This window comes from Serinus canaria, chromosome 3, assembly GCF_022539315.1.
Source record: "Serinus canaria isolate serCan28SL12 chromosome 3, serCan2020, whole genome shotgun sequence".
NCBI lineage: Eukaryota > Metazoa > Chordata > Aves > Passeriformes > Fringillidae > Serinus > Serinus canaria.
Window position 1 is genome coordinate 58414391 of NC_066316.1, and position 18771 is coordinate 58433161.

General features: G+C 38.7%; 2 protein-coding genes across 2 annotated transcripts in view; both read left to right on the forward strand.

The window, feature by feature from the left end:
- The window catches only part of STX7 (syntaxin 7), a 31499-nt gene extending 23625 nt beyond the window's left edge, over window positions 1–7874 (forward strand). Inside the window, exons 5-10 of the mRNA XM_030236087.2 lie at window positions 602–739; window positions 1389–1441; window positions 2104–2194; window positions 2853–2925; window positions 3927–4009; window positions 6457–7874. Coding sequence (XP_030091947.1) covers window positions 602–739; window positions 1389–1441; window positions 2104–2194; window positions 2853–2925; window positions 3927–4009; window positions 6457–6549 — 531 coding nt within the window. The 3' untranslated portion in view covers window positions 6550–7874. The remainder of the gene's footprint in view (window positions 1–601; window positions 740–1388; window positions 1442–2103; window positions 2195–2852; window positions 2926–3926; window positions 4010–6456) is intronic.
- A 3795-nt stretch (window positions 7875–11669) lies between these two features.
- The window catches only part of MOXD1 (monooxygenase DBH like 1), a 64117-nt gene continuing 57015 nt past the window's right edge, over window positions 11670–18771 (forward strand). The window contains exon 1 of the mRNA XM_050972441.1: window positions 11670–11793. The gene's annotated coding sequence lies outside the window, so the exon portion shown is untranslated. The remainder of the gene's footprint in view (window positions 11794–18771) is intronic.

The window sequence follows — 18771 nt, forward strand, 5'->3', positions numbered from 1 at the left end:
AAATACGGTGGAGGCTCTCCTGAGTGCCCAATATTCCCCTTCTCGTCACTACATCTTAAAAAAAAAAAAAAAAAACAAAGCTGAAAGGTTAGAACAAGTATTTCTTCATCAGTTCTAAAGCATTTAAGGGAATATGTGAACCCACTGCTGGATTCAGTTCAATATGTATTTCCAGCATTTATGTAAAAGACGTATTAAGTGCTCTGTTCTTTCTTTTCTGCACCCTTCCTCCCCTCTATATTCAGTTACCTCTGCATATTTTAGCATTCCTGGTGTCAAAATATTTCACAACAAAGCAGAAGATTTTACAATCAGTGGATAATAAGGAAGGTAGAAGCTTTCTTATTACTACTCATTTCCAGTTGTTAAATGAAAATAAATACATTGATTTCTTCTTTAAATGCCTTAATTTGTGTGGTTATGTTATCCCAAAAGGAAAGAAGGCTTGTCCATGGAATTGCAAATGGTTTTGTTGTTGACAGCCTTCCCTTACACCAATTTAGAAGAAAGAATATATATGCTTGGTATTTAGCAGACTGGAAATAGTAAAGCCTTGAAAAGCCTGAGCTCTTTTGACTTGGTAAAACTTTTTCTCCTACAGCGTCAAAGAAAAATACAGAAAGACCGTCTTGTGGGAGAGTTCACCACAGCACTAACAAATTTCCAAAGACTCCAAAGGCAAGCTGCTGAGAAGGAAAAAGACTTTGTAGCCAGAGTAAGAGCCAGCTCACGGGTGTCTGTAAGTATCAGAAAATGTGCCACTATATTCTTTACATTGGTGTTAGAGGTGTTCTGTGTCAGATTTGCCTCCACAGTGCTACTTAGCTTATAGCTAAGTCTAAATGCTGCAGAACATGTGCTATATATTTTTATAGTAAAGGCTGCATTAAGTTGTAGTAACTTGCCTGGACAACTGTTACTTTTTCCTTTCCTTTGTCACAAAAAGAATGAACTGCCCCTGTGTTCATGCTGTGATCTTGCAAAAGCAACTTCTAGTAGATTTTGACATGCTTTTTCTCTACCTTTACATATCAACAGATTTTTTCCTTTGGGGAAGAATAACTTGCCAGGTTTCCGTGGGGTATTAAGGTGGAGAAGTGCTGAGTAGCTTCAGATTTTCCTTGTCAGTATATCAATTTTGCCTTTTCACTCTGTGACAATACACATGCTATACTTGTAAGTTGTAGCAGATAGTTACTGAGCTTGAATGTTTTTGCTTGTATTTCAGCCTTATGCATGCATAAAGCAAAATCAGAGAGAACATGTTGAATCATGTTTCAGTTTGACTTACCAGAAACCTCCCAGTATTGACTCCTTACAGAAATGCTGCCAGTGTTCTTTTCAGGGCTATAATGTTTTATTTATATTTTTAAACACTGATCATGTAGGGTGGGGCTCCAGAAGATAACTACAAAGAAGGAACACTTGTCTCTTGGGACAGGTAAGTTGAATCACTTAATATGCCTTATTCTAGCTCAGAATAATGAACAGCCTGCAGGGAAGCAAGCTGACCATAATTGTTTTTGGTGTTTAGCATAAAGAAAATACTTTGATGGCATACATGGGGAGAAAAATAAGCAGTTCACATAATGTCCCTCCTTTTTTCCTGATGCTTCAGCTGCAGACATGTCCTTAAGCTCCCCTAAGCTGCATTTGGGTTTTCTGGGACCCAGACTTAGGGAAGAAGACTTCAACTTGATAAAGTAAAGCTTTTGTGATAAGGGCACAGTGTTTACTGGGAACTCCCATTACTTCCATATTCTTTAAGAGCTGTTTCTTAGTCTCAGATTCTTTTTTCTTGCTCAGATAGATGTAAACTCTGCAATTGATGATTCAGAAGGAACTTTGATCTTGTATTCATACTTAGAATTTCCAGTCAGTCCCCTGCTCTGTGCAGCCCTGCTCAAGCAGCTCAGCTACACCACAGCTGTGATGGTTATACATTTCTGTTAGCCAGGCACAGACAAGGGTAAAACCACACATTTTATTGACTGATAATGTAAAATGTGCTATATACCTAACTGTAGTTATATCTTTCTGAATAATTTCTCATTGTGTTTGTTCAATTCTGAATGGTTTTTGGGGTTTTTTTTTGTGCGATAGTCAACCACAAGCACAAGTGCAAGATGAAGAAATTACAGAAGATGACCTCCGTCTTATCGAGGAGAGGGAATCTTCCATTAGGCAGCTTGAAGTAAGTACAAGTGGTTTTATAGCAGAACATGTTTTTGATGTTCCAAAGAAATAGCATTTTTAAAGGAGCATGAACATTAGTTGGTGGCATTAACCTTGAGCAGTTTGGATTTGTCTCTGGGTGTGGTTTTTCCCTTCAAATCTGCAAATATTACCTTTAGATGTGAAATGTACATTTGAAATCTACTGTATGAAGGCCATGTGTTGATCTACTCTGTTTAACTTCAGTGGTTCTGCTGTGGAATAAGAGTGCTCATGTGATCGCAAGAAAAGATGCATACAATTTTTTCCCAATATGGTCATATTATAGAACTATTTTAAACAGTGAATATAAATGTAGCAAAATTGTACCTTTTGTCACACGTCTTCCCAATGTATTGTTCATGATGTTCATTTTTAAGTGGATTGGATTTTTTAAACATTTCTTGAAATACAGAGATTTTCTATTGCATTGAAACTCTTGTAAGTAAGGCCTTCATAAGCTTGGTCTCAAAGTACAAGAAAAACTTTCAAAATAAGCACATTAAGGATTTTTTTTTCATCCTGTAGTATAAGGAGTCATGGATGCACATCCTGGAAGAGAAAGAACAGTATTTCTATCTAAATAATTCACATAGATGCTAAAATATGTGATGGACATTAATGATTTCATTTTGCAGGCTGATATTATGGACATCAATGAAATTTTCAAAGATCTAGGAATGATGATTCATGAACAAGGTGATGTGATAGGTAAGTTCAATTTAAATACTACCTGAATTTTTTTTATTCACTTTCTCTGGAGAGCTGCAGTGTAGAACATCCTTTTGCTTGAAAAATTCCTCTAATGTCACTATCAATGCTAAAGCAAATTGGATACAACCTAATAATGGATAGACTGGCTGAGATGACTGGGAACACAGTAAGAAAGAGTGCTTAAAATCTAGTTTAAAAGATGTAATTTTTCATGTGCATAAAATGTCTTTAAAGTAGTTTTTAGAACTGTTTGTACATAAAATTGGAGTTATGTGGGACATTTTACTGTATTTGTTAAAAAGCTGGATCTGAGTGTGCAGATTCAGCAGAGAGTCATGCTTTGCCTTTCATGCAAACATGTTTATTGTTTTAACAAAATGTGATTGGAGAATCCATTTTCCGTGTCAACTGCTAAGCCATGCTCTTGTCTAGGTCCAGAATATATTTTCAGGGCTTTTTTTTAATCACCTTGACCCATAATTGCTTTGTGTTTTTCTACTGAAAAAATACAATCTGTGTCAATATGATAGAACACCAAACTAGAATCATACCTCTTGGGTATTGCTTGGTTCATTGCCTCTGTTTCATAAACCTTAGGACTATTTTTAATCTGAGCAGAGAGTAGTCAGTAGAGTATAAGTAAAAAGGTAAAAGCAGAGAGTAGCAAGTAAAAGGTAATTCAAAAATGAGAAAAAAACCCCATAGAACTACTGAAAACTTCTGCCTTGGTTGGTATCGAAGTTTTAGCCCTGCATGCCAAATAGGAGAGCTGTTACCTGACATGAATTCAGCCAATTATTGCCTGGGCAGTTCTGGAATGAGCTTAGGCATAAGTGTAAGATGGATCAAGCTTTCATAATACAATACTGATGAATGTTTATGAAGACACCAGCATTTTGGGGTAGCTGTTCATATGCTCTCAAGTATATTTCAGTATTCCAAACCTTTGTCTGGGTTATGACTTAATAAAATTTGAAATCTTTCTTTTCAAAACAAAGACAGCATAGAAGCCAATGTGGAAAATGCAGATGTACACGTGCAGCAAGCAAACCAGCAGCTGTCAAGAGCAGCGAACTACCAGGTAATGCCAGTTGTGTGAAACTGTCCTGCAGTACTTACACTTTCCTATGCACTTTAGATTTTGCCTAGCAAGTTCCTCAAGGCTTAAAGACTTAAAGGTTTATGTGAGACTACAATGGTATTTCTAGGTCAATATAAAATAAGTCAGTGACTTCTGAAAGATTTGTGTTTCCTGTGAGGCTGTTTCCAGCCAGACTGTTTCAGTATCTTTGGAGATTCTGAGAGCACCTGGAGTTACATCTTTACTTAAAACAAACAAAAATCCCAAAACCAACAAAAAACATACACAAAGAGACTCCTACTTTTATAATTAAAAAATTAAAGGTTCCTGTGTATGGGAGAGCAAGCCTTTGGAGATCACTGGAGGAGTAGGGAAGATAGGCCGGAAAACCTTCTGAAGATGTGGCTAGTTAGTACCAATTTTTGCCATCTAAAAACTTGCTAAAAACATATTTCAAACTGTCAAGCTTTTTTGAAAAGACCTTTAAAACCCTTAAATGCCATTTCTTTATAACATTTTTGGAACTTATTAGAAATAATCGTATTAGTAATTAATCTTCCCCTTTAAGTTAGAGTTAGTCCTTAGACTTTTTTTTTAAAAATCCTCTTATGTGTTTTAGTAGTAGCTAGGGCAGTAAATGGGTGACAGAATGTCTGAAAGACTGCCTGCTGATTTCAGAAGTAGGAGAGGGTTCATCCTTGAACTGTATTCTCAGTGGGACTAATTGTCACATTAAGTATGTTTGATGACTACTATTTTGATACTTAAAAAAATTCAGGAAAAAAAATAATAGCAGCCAAAAATTTCCGGGTAAGGTATAAGTTTTCTAGTTGAAATTTAAAATGAAAAGCTTCATGATTTATTTTGAGGAGGAAAGGGTCTTCCAATCTCAAAGAAAGGTTATCAAGACTTGACAAGCTTCTGTTCAGTGGGTCTTCCAGGAGGCATCAAACACTGCAGAGTTGCCTTGTGTTTGGATGAAAGAACTGTGTAGTTTCTTTGGATTTGCTTTCCTTTGCTTGAAAACTTATCCTTGTTCCAAGGTGCTGAAAAATTTCAGCAACTATTGTATCTGGCCTAACCCTCTCAAGGAAGTGTTAGAGGCCCAGGTGTGCTAGGAGGGACAAGGCTGTTGATCCTCCTACAGCTCCTGTTTGTGGTTGGATGAGCTCTGTGTCACTCATCTGCAGAAAGGATGATCAATTGTATATTGAAATAAGTTTCCCGTGCCTTGCTTAAGTTTAGTTACAGGGGAAATGTTTGACTTCAATGCATTTCTGGTAAGACGGGGGTCAGCAGGATGCAGAAGGAAGAGACTGTAAGTGTAAGGAGATAATGGACAGAGGAGGAAGGTACTCCAGCAAGCTGATAGAGTTCTAGCAAATAAAATAATGAAATGAAGCAATCTCTTAGCCTGATGGTAGGAGAAATGGCAATGAGACAATAAAACTAGAAGAAGAGAATTGTTATGAAATGTGGTGGTCTGGCTATTACTGGTCAGAGAACTGACAGCTTCTATGAAGAACTGACACAGATGTTGTTCTTCAGAGAGAAAAATTTAAAAAACCCCAAAACATCAAAACCACCCAGGCAGAAGAACTTTTGCCAAGTGCAGCACAGACTGGCTTTACTTCTGGGACTATGGCCTAGAATCCCAAGATCTGAGTTGTTATTCCTTGGCTTTTAGCAAGAGCCTGAGAAACCCATTTGTTAATTTTGTTCCATCCTCTGAAGGAAACCATAAGATTCTATATCCTTCAGGTAAAGGATGAAAGACTGCTGCTGCTGCTCTTGAGTGCTTTGGTATCTCAAGTTATAGACATATAGACACATTTCCCTGTATGGGAAGTGTGAAAGTTCTCAACATTCTCATAATTTGGACTTGATTGTAATGACATCTATTTAAGCGGTTCTCTAGTCATGTCTCTTTGGGGTTTTTTTTGTTTGTTTACTTTAAGAGCAATTTCTACCTAAGAAACTTGGCAAAAACACCTTTAAAATAACTGTGAAAAGCCCAAAATTGTAGTCCATTGTTTCCTTCTGTATATACACTGTCTTTTTTTTTTTTCCTAGCAGACCATTTCTTCTTTCTCTGTTGTGCAACTGATTGTCCATTTTCCTCTCTATGCTGTCACCTGTGCTCATGTTACTTTCCCCAGAGTTCAAATTACATCCATTCATTACATTACTGTGTTTTCTTTAATTAATTTATTATGTGTACCAGAAAATACCACTGAAATAATTCTGTTGAATAATATAGCCATAAAGTAATGTAGATAGGTTTTTTTCTTCCTTAAACATCTTTAGATGTCTTACCATCTTTATGTGTAAGGACACAATTTAGCTAGAATGCACAAGCAATAGGACCCTAAAAGCATCTGAATAGTTTTCTGATATTCTGATGTGGTACAGTTTTCAATCAACTTTGTTTCTTTCTCTTTTACCAGCAAAGATCTCGAAAGAAGATGTGCATACTCATTATTATACTTGCTGTTGGAGCATTGCTTCTTGGAGTCGTCATATGGTTAATGGCAAGATAAGTCTCTGGAGAAAGCTTTGTAATTTATATTCAAATTAGGAAATTCATAGTCATGGTTTTCTCATTGTGAAGCTGAGTAAAGTAATGGTTCTGTACTTCATCACACTTGCTTTTTTTAAAAGACTTTTCGTTTTAACCTGAGAAATAATGTTCTCTGTACTGCCATCAGTGTAGCTGCCTGGCCTCTCAGATGTGGGTGCTGTCTTACCAGGAAAATAACAGTCAAGATCATAAACTGTTCCGTTAACTTAAACATGAAACATCTTAAGGTTTAGGGGGCTAATCAAATAATGATAACTTGTTTTGACAGGGTCGGTAATTATCTATTGGGGTATTGCTAAATGTTGCTGCCAAAACCAACTCCTGAATTGTTGCTTGAGGCAACGAATTCACATCTCAGAATTTATTTTTAAGTTAGAAATATATTTCTTCTCTCTTTTCCTTCCATCATATTCACCTACCCATTTGATATGGGTGGTTCAAACATAAAACATAGGTTGCTGAAGTTGATGTGATCTCTCTTTTATACCTGAAGCCTGTGAATTAAGCCTTCAGTTTGCTTGAAATCTTTTAAATGTTCCATTTATCTCTGTATCTGGCATCAAGTATGGTTATGTCTGGAAGCCTCCTGGAAAGGTAGGGAGGTTGAGTGATGTAGTTATGTGAATTTTTTGTTCCAGTCCTTGCATTAAGAAATACTGTATTTTATTGCACACATCTGGTATCTTTGCATCTGAAGTGTGCATGAGTGAATTTGGTTAGATAAAAATATGCTCTAGTCTGTGACTTCATAGACTTACTGGGAAGAATAGAAATTCCCAACTTCCTAGCTGCACTTGAATTTCACTGTTCTGAAACCGCTGTGATTTTAGTTTCCATGAACAGGTGCAAAGTTGTATGTGATGTCTTTCACACAGCTTAAGAAAAGAAGATTACAAGTTCAATTTCAAGTTCAACACTGGTATTTAAAATTAAGTTAAAAATCGGTTGAACTGACTGAAGGCGTTTAAAAAGTTTGATGCTAATAGCCTTTAAAATGACCTTTTTTCCTTTTGTGCCATTTTGTACTAATATATTAAAAATGTAAAACCACTTTTTTGCCAATTAATCTAATTGCCTTTTTACTTAATCTTGATGAACTAATCTGAAAAGTGTACAGATAGAAAAGCCACTTAATCTGTATTTTATAAAGTTCTTCCATAACAGAATGATAGAGAATACACTCTGTTCATGGTGAGCTATGAAATATTATTTGGGAAGAATCTAACTGTAAGCATAAATGAATTGTAACCATGCAACCAAAATAAAGGTCTTTTAAAGAGTGCACTTTTCTAGTAGTTACTTTTTTTTTCAGAATCCATCTTTAAAAGCACAGCTGTTGTCTTTGCCTTTATATGAATCATGGAAACGTCTCTGAACAACTCCAGAGAATTCCAGCTCAGTTGGTGAGGTGGCCCCAGGGAATCTCTCTTCCTATACTGTACTTCCCATTGTTAACGGAAATACTCCTGGATCTTGCATTCCCAGCTAGTGATGCTAATGCCCTGGGATTTTTTATTTCAGACTACACTAGTCTAAACTAGAACAGCAGTCAACATTTAGCCAGGTAGCTTTCTTACCAATGAACTGTCTAAAAGTGACTTTGGAAATTTCCTGGCTTTACTATTTAACAAACTCTTTGCGCTACTGCAAACAGGCACAGAAGGATGACCTAATCATATTTGCCCAGGAGAATATTTTCCCTGTTGCGATAACTCATATGTGTCTCTGTCAGTGACTGATTCCATTGACATGCCGAGGGATGAAAATAGCTCTTTGGTAGCAGAACTTCACCTCTGACTCATGACAGATCAGAAATTCTGTCTATGCTTGATACTCATTACATTGCAGTAATTTGTTCTTCTTGTTTGGTTTTCTATTAGTAGGATTCTCTATTAAAATGCATACCACCTTGAAGAATATTGTTCTTAGGAAGAGGTGTTATATTTACCATCTTGTTTGATTGTTTACCTTATAAAGGGGTGAATACCCTCTTTACTGAGTTTGCCCAGTAGTGACTGCAAGGTGGGATAGCCAGTACGTAAACGTTTCCACTATGAGGAGCTGGTGAGAATCAAGCTGGGGCAACAGCACCAAATAACTTGGGAATTCTGCAAGTTTCACAGCATTGCACTTCCCAAACCCCGGCTTCAGCCAGTGATCTCTGCTCTTCTGTGACTGATTTGTATGCATGTCTTTATTGTCCACATGGAATTGTCTCTATTTTCAGAGTCATGTGCCTGTTCAGCTGCTCTCTGGTGTTAGCGGTTGGGGCACTCTGAAGGAGAAGAGTACTGCTGAGAGTGCCCATGGGTGCCTTGCTTTCTTTCATTCATGATTTATTGAAATAAATCCCTGCTTGTGGTGTGGGGGTGCCTGCCCCACATGCTCTCAGATGAAAGAATTCTTCCTTGAATCCTATGGAGGTGGGATACTGGAGCTGTTTATCTCTGGATGAGACAATGGGCCAGTTCTCAGAAGTCACAGGGATGTTCTGGCAGGTATGGTGGCTGCTGCTGCCACCCCAAGGGCTGGTGGGGAGGTCAGTGCTCGAATGTTTACATACAAACGCCTGTATCTGTTGTAGAGACCAGCCTGCAAGGCCCTAATTGCACATTAAGATCTTGGTGCTGTTCATTTTCAAACTTGATTAGGCAGAAACAAAGTGTTGGGAGGGGTTGTATTTAGAGTGTCCATGTTGGGGGGCATAAATACTCCTTTCTAAGCTGCTCTTAATGGAGCTTGTCTCTATCGTTTCCCTCCCATACATGCATACACTCTTAAATGTATGAAATGCAACTTCGGAGTTTTTAAAGGAAGCTTTGATATCTCTTAAGAACCCAATAAAACATCTAGGTGTAACATGTATGAGTCAATGTTTTTAGAACAAAGATTTTGGCTGTTCTGAATTATCCATCAATATCTGTCAGATTAGGAAGGCCAAAAAATGCAATCAAAGCACCCTTCATTTTACTGAAGGAACCTGCTAAGAATAGTTCTTTTGTAGTTATCTTAACCACACACCAGGGGTGTTTTTCTGTTCTTTCTTGGTTTTTCAAAGGGATGAAAATCACAGGGGCACACAGCTATTTAAAGGTTTTTCTTTTCTTTTTCCCTGCACCCTTTTAAATTTTTCTGGTAATCAGCAGGATATGCAATACTAATGCCAAGCTCACTTCGTACCTAGGAGCTTTCTTAAGTCACCCACCCGCACATTGTGTGTGTATTGTCAGCAAATATGTTTGGTGTCAGAGGGGTGGGCTAGATTTTGGATATCAGTAGTTTGAAGCCATGAAAAAAAGGAGTAAGGGGTCTAAAGGTGGGGGGAGGGAGGGAGAGAATGACATGATCTGTTAGTGAAGTTGAACCAATACCCTCAGTTTATCACTGGCTTAGGATGTTTCAAGCACTGTGTTGTTGAGTGTCGCATGTGAAAGAAATTACTTGCTTGGCTTTTGTTTAATTCTCATTGAACCTTGTTGATGATTTCAAGAGCACCAGTGAGAGAGGAAAGTGCAGAGATCTTCTTGCTGCTGGGTATCAGCAGTTGATGACTTTCTGTTTCTTAGGGTACCTGTGGTGCAAAGTGGTGCTTAAGTGGGTACCACACAGCTTTCCCTTTCAGTTTGCAATTAAGTCCAGAGCTCTCACCCAAAGCTGTTGTGGAGTGAGGACTAATTATCTCTGATGAGGTGCCCACCTGCAGAGCCATTCTAGATGCTATTGAAATAGAAGGGCTGCAAGAATAAATATCGGAAAGCAATCAGCTTCCAGGCATCTTTGTCCGTGTAGGGGTCTCTGAGGGGGTCCCTGATGCTACAGAGCTTTCTGTAGCTCAAGAATGCAGATGACAAAGCATTTACTTAGCTTTGTGTATCCTGATACATGATATCCTTCTATGATAAAGGGAGTTGTGTTTGCATTTTACTAAAGAACTCCACAAATCCAGGAATAACTAGAAAAGTTAGCAAAATCTTCAACTTTAGCGGCAGAGAGCAGCAAATGATGCTATAACTTGCTTCTCAACTCATTCTCAACTTTTCCTGTTGGCTGTATTGAATGTCTAGTGTGGAGCACAGCTGTAGTGATTTGGTTTGCTGCTATCCCAGGTATCACTCAGAAAGGTAGTCAGGAAGGGGAATGCATCACACTTGTGGGTGTGGTGCACATACAGAGGAGGGCCACAGAATGGCTGGAGCACCTCTTTTCTGAGGTCTGAGAGAGTTGAGTTTGTTCAGCCTGGAGAAGAGTCCAGGGAAACTTAATTGTGGCTTTCCTGTACTTGAAGAAGTCCTCCAAGAGAACTGGAGAGGGACTTTTTACAAGGGTGTGTATTGATAGGACATGGGGGAATGGTTTTAAACTGAAAAGTGGATAGATTTAGATTAGATAAGGAAGAAATTGCTTACAATAAGGGTGGTGAAATGCTGGCATAGGTTGCCCAGAATGGTGGTGGATGACCCAGCCCTGGAAGCATTCAAGACCAAGCTGAACTGGGCTCTGAGTAACCTAATCTAGTTGAAGATGTCACTGCATATTTCAGGAGACTGGACTACTTCACTTTTAAACAATCCAAACTATTCTATGATTCTGCATTTGCAATATCCTAAAAATAAATATTCAGTATAAATGGCTGCTCTTTTATAGTCATATCTCTGTATATGAAAACAACACTTCTTTGCTACTGCTGATAAAATATATTTTTCTGATTTAAGACAAAAATAACCTAGATTAAAATGCTTGTTAGCACAAGAAAAATAATAATTTTGAAGCTTTTTATTACTGTCACATTTCAAAATTTGTCTTGCATATTTTAAAAATTGTAAAAGGAGAAAAGTAAAAATAAGCACAAAGAAAATTGGAAGTCTCTAGCAGCACATTTCACTCCTCCTTCAAGATTCATTCTGGACTGAGTTTTAATTGTGTGCTTTATTTAATGTTTATGCAGAAAATGTTTGGTCTTTGGCAGTACAGTTTGAAGTCTGAAGAGAGAATAAGGGTGGGAAGGAGTAGGCACACTGCATAATCCAGGCAGTATAAATGATAATCTGCTTTCCCACCTTTACTCATAAAAGCTGCTGGAGCTCACTGTAGCTGCCAAGTTTGATCTTAGAAGGAAGGACTCCAAGACCCACAGGGAATTCCTCAGCAACAGCTTCAGCTGCTCCCAAGTCCTGCAGGCTGGAGGGACCTTTATCTAAAGGAGGTAAGCAGGGACAAGGAGAGGATCTTTTCTCCTCTAAAGGAGAACATCAGCCAGCAACATGGGGAGAGGGTAGATAAATGTACTCCTTGCCATCTGCACCATGTTTGCTCCCTTCCCTCCCACCCCCTCTCCCCTCTCATCTCTCATAGACACAGATGTTCTCAATGCAGAGGAAACTGAAATGCCAAAATTGGGTCCTTTGTATCTTGTCTTCAAGAACTTCTCTGCCATGGAAATAGGGAGATGCTTCATTGTCTAATATTCTGTTCTCGAACAGCTTTTCTTCAATTAGATAAAGAATAACTATTATCTTGGAGATTGGCCACTGTGTTACCAGGGGGAAGTTTGGGGGACCAGAAATACTTATTAAAAAGTAGATTTATACTGTCTTTGTAAGATGACAAAAACAAGTTGAGGCTTTCTTATCTTGTATCAGCCATAGTTTTGATGTCTTCAGCAAATAATTATTTAAAATAATCAGAGAACTTTAAATAGAGAATTAGAGCATTTGTCCCTGATTTGTAGTGTCTCTGGTAGTTTACAAAGTAGTCTGTAAATTCCCAAGCAGGGACTGTAAGGCTTGAAGCCCAAGGGGAGGGGAGATGTCTGCAGCAGTGAGCCACTATCGTTTATCTGCCCCACAGTGGCATCCCTGGAAAAGGGCAATCGGGCACCTGAGGGGCCACACAAAAGAACAGGGCATCACTAATTTTCAATTATCTCAGGTCCAAGGAGAAGTAAACAAAGCTGGGGGAGAAGAATATATCCACAAGGAAAGTAATTTCAGCAGCTGTCCTGAAAATCAGCTCTGTCTGTTTGTGGCAGGCGGAGGCCATAGCCCACGGACTCATTTGCTAAGGCCAGTGTACACACTCTCCTGCCAGAGGGGGAGGAGGAGAGTTTTGGGGTGTTTGGAGAGTTTTGGCTTAGTTGTAGAGGAGGCAGCTCTCATGTCTTAGAAGGGGTCATAAACCATCAAAGACACTTGGACTCATTCCTGAGGCCTTCAACCAGAGGTCTGCTCCCTGCTGGGGAGGAGGTGCTTGGGCATTCCTGCATACACCTGAACATCCATTGAACTCCATGTTTCCTGGGGCCCCCACTGGGAGCAGGGTGAAGAGGAGCAGCAGAATCCCACTGGATCCATGGGGGTGGTGCCTGTCTTCCTACTTAATCTGTTTCTCACTCTCTCTTCTCTTCTATTTCTCTCTCTCCACCTGATATTTACTGTTAAATAAAATCCATACTATTGACTTTGGCACATGGTCTCACCTGCACTTTGGCTCAGGCAGAGGAATCTCTCTAATAAGCATAATCAGATCTTAGCATTGTGTCAAGTCACCCAAACAGGAAGTAATTTTTTTTTTTTAAATGGCAACACTGCATAATTTAACCTAATCTTGCCTTTTGTACTGGCAACTTTTCCTCTGCTCCAGCCTTTGCCTGGCAGCCTGTACAGGCAGAACCAACTCTGCTTTAAGGCTGTGCCCACCCCACTGTGAGGACTTTCTGCAAATAAGGTCAGTTAGGTTGGCTACATGATTGCTGTACAAGTCAGTAGTTCTACACTGGGAACAAACATTTTATTTACTCACTGTCAAAGGCATTCAGTGATGAAGCAATTTGACATCATCAATTCAGTAACTCCCATGAACTTCTCAACCAGCTATAGCCTTGATCTTAGCACGCTCTTCCCAGTAAAGAGAAAAATTCAGACTTTTTATTCTAGCAGATACTGGAGTGAGATTTTTTTTTATTTAATCCCTCTAGTTCTAATTTTATGATGGAGCTGCACTTGAAAAAAGGCAAATGTCCAGTGAGCCAAGAATTTCCTTGCAAGACAACTATCCTGTCATCTCCTCTCCCCACCCCCAGTCCCAAATTTACTTCTGAAGTTTGCCAGGACCATAGAAATTTGACCTCAAGTTTCTTTCCCCTTGGACATAAGATATCCATAAACACTCTAGGTAAACTTCAACTCCTCTGCATTTTAGGTAGAAATTATTTCTCAAAAAAATAAAAAAGAAAATTGTGAGGTTTATGATTCATCCATTTGCAAACACAGCTCTACAAAAAAAGAGAAAAGGCTAAGGGATATTTTGTAAGCCATGCACATAGACTAGAAGAGTTCTGAAAACTCAGAAATATTAAAAAAAAGACCACAAGACTAAACGAAAGTAAGAAAAATATTTGAGAGGAGAGGACAGGAGGAGGGAGGGGAGACAGAAAAGGATCTTTCTATAGCTTGTGCTACAGAGAAGGGCAGAAACAAATGTAACACTGTAGGTCTGAGAAACTGGAGGTGACTGGAGGGCTGTACTGAATAACACTATGCAACATTGTTCTGGGCAGTAAATGGTGGCTGACTGTACAGATGTCTCAAATTTTGGAAATTACTCTTCTATGAATAGTCTTCTGAAGCTGGCTTTCTCTACAGCCAGAAAAGCCATCCTTGCTGTTGTTGTTTTATGGCTTTGGGAGGGGAAAAACAGGAGCTGTTCTGCATGTTGTGTTTCATTTGATTCCTGAGATTTCAGTAGTTTGGTGGAGTCATTTTGGCTATGACTCTAGAGAAGTGGTCAATTCCCTGAACTTTTATTGACTTGCCAGTTATTTTCTTGTTTTCTGGGAGGGCTGCATTTGGAGTAAAAAGGCAAGGAGGGCTGGAGACCTCCAGGACATGTTAGGAAGATTTGCAAAAGGATTAAGACCAAAGTAGTGGCATTATATTAATATAAAGAAATTGAGATATATGGCCATAATTCAGTTTGGCTATGCATGAGTTATGAGACAAATGTATGTCAGTCTCAAAAACTTAAACGCTTAACAAGTCAGATATTTTATTAAATCATATTCAAAATTTCAAGAAGGCATAAATATTTTTGCCTTGATAACATCCTTGAGGTTGCAAAGTCAGAGGGTGTTGTATTTTAATTACTTTTTGTTTGTCATTACTTTTATGCCTCATCTCTTCTTTCAACAGGAAGGTGCTGTTGAAATATGAGGTGTTCCCTATGCAAGTTTGTTCATTTGTGCTTTTCAACATGATTCCTTTGCACCAAAATCATATCTCCAATACTCCTGTTCCATTCTGTTGGGATGTTTCTAAAAAGAACTCTGCCCCAAGCTGTATTCTCTGCTTGTATGCAACAATTCCAATCCCCAAAGGAATGCAAGGACATGACTCTTCAAGACTGATATAATTTGAAAGGTGTGTACAAAATACTATGGCTGGTATGGAAGAGGTAGTAAAATCTTATGCTAATCTGGCTTGCTGCTCTTTGATGCTAAGGATACTTTGAATATTTTCATCAGGCAACTGAACTTTTTATTTTCTTTTTCTTTTTCTTTTTTTTTTTTTTTTGAGACACAAATTTAAGCTGGCCTTCAGAAATTGTTTCAAGAAGGAGAAGGGAGGAGGTTCCTCAGCTAAGTGCTGTGTCTTTCCTCATTAGGTTTTGCCATGTAGATACACAGAGGATCTTTTGATGAGGTTCTTAACAAAATCAGACCAAAAGCATTTAAGGAAGGCAAAAAGTACAACACTATCAAATGCTTTACCAGGAAACCATTTTTCTGATAAAATTTTCTTTATCTGACTGATGAAGAAAAAAAGACCTATGGGGCTTGTAAATCAAAATGAGAAAGGAGAATGCAAATTATTTAAAAAATCATTTAACCCAGTTCTAACACAAGCTCTTTTTAGGAGTTGCTTGTTTTGTTTTTTCTACTTATGCAGGGTTGCAAAATTTTCCACGGATACTCATTACAGAATACTTCCCACTGTGCTGAGTAGTGCCTAATGACTGTTAGTCATTATGGTACTGATTTGCTTTAATGGGTGCCAAGGTAACTTGAGTGTTTATTCCATGAAAGATGCTGTGGGCAAGGGGATGAAGAAGACTTAACAGGATGGCACAGGACTGGGGCTAGTCTGGACTGCTGCATGGGAGTCACTTGGATGAGAACAAGTATGTGACAACTGCACCTCTGAACTGTGCTGCATCTGAGGTAGTGATGGGGAAAAATTTATTTTAAAAATCCAACAAACCAACAAGTTACATCAACAAACCCAGAGTGTCAGCTTGAAACTCAGGCAACAGCCTAGCGGTAGAGTCTGAAGGCTGAGATGCTGTGGCATTCCTAGACTGTCTTCTCCCTCAAAGAGGATCAGAACAACCTGGACAAGCTCCACACCAATCACTCTATTGATGGCTGTTTTTCCCACCAGATGTAAGAACAAGGTTTTGTGACACACAGCACCAGATCTGCCCAAGATCTGCAGATGTTATCTGGAAAACCCTAAAGAACTTTTGTTTTAGATTTTTAGTCCAGATGCCGGTTTTCTGGAAGAATAAACAGGTGACTGTGGATATCCCTTGAGCTGGCAGCGATGTATTTCACAGAGAAAACCCTGACAAGAGGCTGTGAGCAATAAACTAGTAATTTGCAGGGAAGTCTGGGTTTGGACTGCAACCTCACATCCTACCAGGGATAACAAGAGTATGGTGCTAAAATAACACAGATGCTCCTGAAAATGCTGAGGAGTCAGACTCTGGTCTATACTTAGCACTGTGAAATTGCAGTACAGCACCCACAAACTAAAATCCATCACATGTAGAACTTCTATTTAATTGAAAACTGAGATTTTGGCTATTGCAACATCAGGCTTGTAAGAATAGAGAGAGATGAATGAAACTAAACAAAAAACTACGTCAGTATGATTTACAGTCTGTGAAATGCCACTACTTACTGAAAATGACACATTGTGTATCTAGGTTGGAAAGAAGGTTGGTCAACAACAGCATTGGTATCAAATTAGCCTTGTGAGGTTGTGACCACAGATGGATGTGTACTGTGACTGCCTTCTCCAGCTTCCAGAGGGTCTGGGAAAGATGCTGAATTCACTTTTTCCTTGAGAAGCTCTAAAGCACTAAAAATCCTTGAGGAGTTTCTAAAGCAGAACCATTATGAGTCCAGATATGTGATATCCAGAGTGTTATGTTGCGAGGGAAAATGTTGATCTCACTATGGTGATATTTTTCTCCTGCTGATTGAAGACAAAGGGGAAAAAGAAGACAAAAAAACCCCTTCTTTTCCTGATAGAGTAGTGTATAGAAACATCACTTGTCTTCAAAATGCTGTATCATAAAGAAATCTGGGGAAGAACTTTCTATTTACAAGGTGCTTATAAATCAAGCAAGGACCCCAAACTGGTATCACCTGCAGAAAGTGTTGACTACAGCTTCTCCCAGAAGTCCCCACAAATAGTCCGTGGTTATTGAGTTCAGCAGGTACAGCCACATGTCCAAAGGTTTCTTATATAAGTCTGAGTTTCAGGCTACACTCTCATGGGTATAGTAACAAACCTGTCATCACCAAAAAATTGAAATAACATGTATTCATGCACTGGATTTGTATTGTGTGTTCCAAGCAAAGATTTGTTTAGTTATGTTTGGAATACTCTAACTTTGGTCAAGTGAGGCCTAATTTGAGAAAGTTTGTGCCTAAGAAGGTCAGGCAGCTGCAAATCTGTACTGTGGTGCTCATATGGGAGCATCAGACAACTGCTTTTCTCCTGATGTTTAGAAGAACAATCTGCAGTAGTCTTGAGTTCAACTTTCTCAAAAACTCTAGAAATCTGTCCATCATACCTACTGTTTTTCTGCAGGACTTGCATAGTGTCTTTGAAAAAATGTCAGTGATTTGTAAAAGAATATGTATTGGTAACACTGTATCCTAAACATAGATTTTTATAAAAAAATAAGAACACAAATGTATAAATAATTCTATTAAAGGAGCTCCTTCTATTAAAGTAATAACCAGACTGAGCATCAAACTGCCTTTTCAGTGTGTGGATCCTGGCAGAGGGGACACAGCACAGAACGCTTGTCTTCTTCCCTGGTGGCAGAGCCAGTTCTCCTTTGTCTCATTGTTTCACACTGGAAGTTCCTGCTCAGTAGATTTTTTTTACCAAAGGTTAATACCAAGGGTCAGTCTCTTTCAGCATCACAGCTTTTAGGCTACTTTTTTCTATCATATACCTGTGGCTTCATTTTTTTTTTTGCACTTGATCTTCTGGTTCTGCATCTGGATGTTATTGATCCAATGTCAGCAGGTGATATCATTTGTTAATTTTAGGGATTTTAATTTCATTGCTTTTTGTCATATTCCTTTCACTTTCATAATAAGAGTGCTTGTCATTCTATGTTTTAAACTTGACAAAGACATCCATGGCCATGACAAGCAACTCAACAAATTCAGGAGAAATATCCAGACACTTTCATGATGGCCATGTTGAACATCATCTCTTGGAAATATTACTTTAGACTCACCATTGAATCAGCAGGCAAGAATCTCTTCCCTCAACCTGTGTACACTTTATATGCACACATTTATTTTTAAACTCCACATTTCAACAGAATTTTCTTTGCTTTAATAGAAGTCATCTTGTGTGTGTGTAAGTGCCTGGGGGCGGGGATGGGAGTGTTTTATATGCAGGAACAAAATGTATTGCATCAGTTCAAAGTAAAAAAAGCTCATCAAAATGCTTAAAAGTTTTAGACATGGGTATTTTTTTTCCCACCAAAAAACATCATCCTTTTCAAAAGAGAGGTTACTTCCCTTGTTTGCATTAGGAATTTACCACTGACTTCAGTGAAAACAGGTTTGGGTTCAATATTTTGCTGTGTCGAAAAATTCTGGAGACATTTTCCTTACATGGAGTAACTGGGCGAGCTAATCTTAATTTGTGGGAAAGACAGATGTTTCTGTGGTTGTCCAGAAGATGCAGAGATTTGGCAGCCTCTTACTGCTACATTTTTGCGTTTTGTGTGCATTTATAGGCTTGACTGGCTATGCAGGCTGTTTGCAAAGGGGGTAGAACATGGGGATGCTCTGCCTTTCTGCAGGGGAACACATGCCCCCAAAGGCACCAAGTTCCTCCTGCTCGCCTTCTGTTTTGTGTTTGTTCTGCTA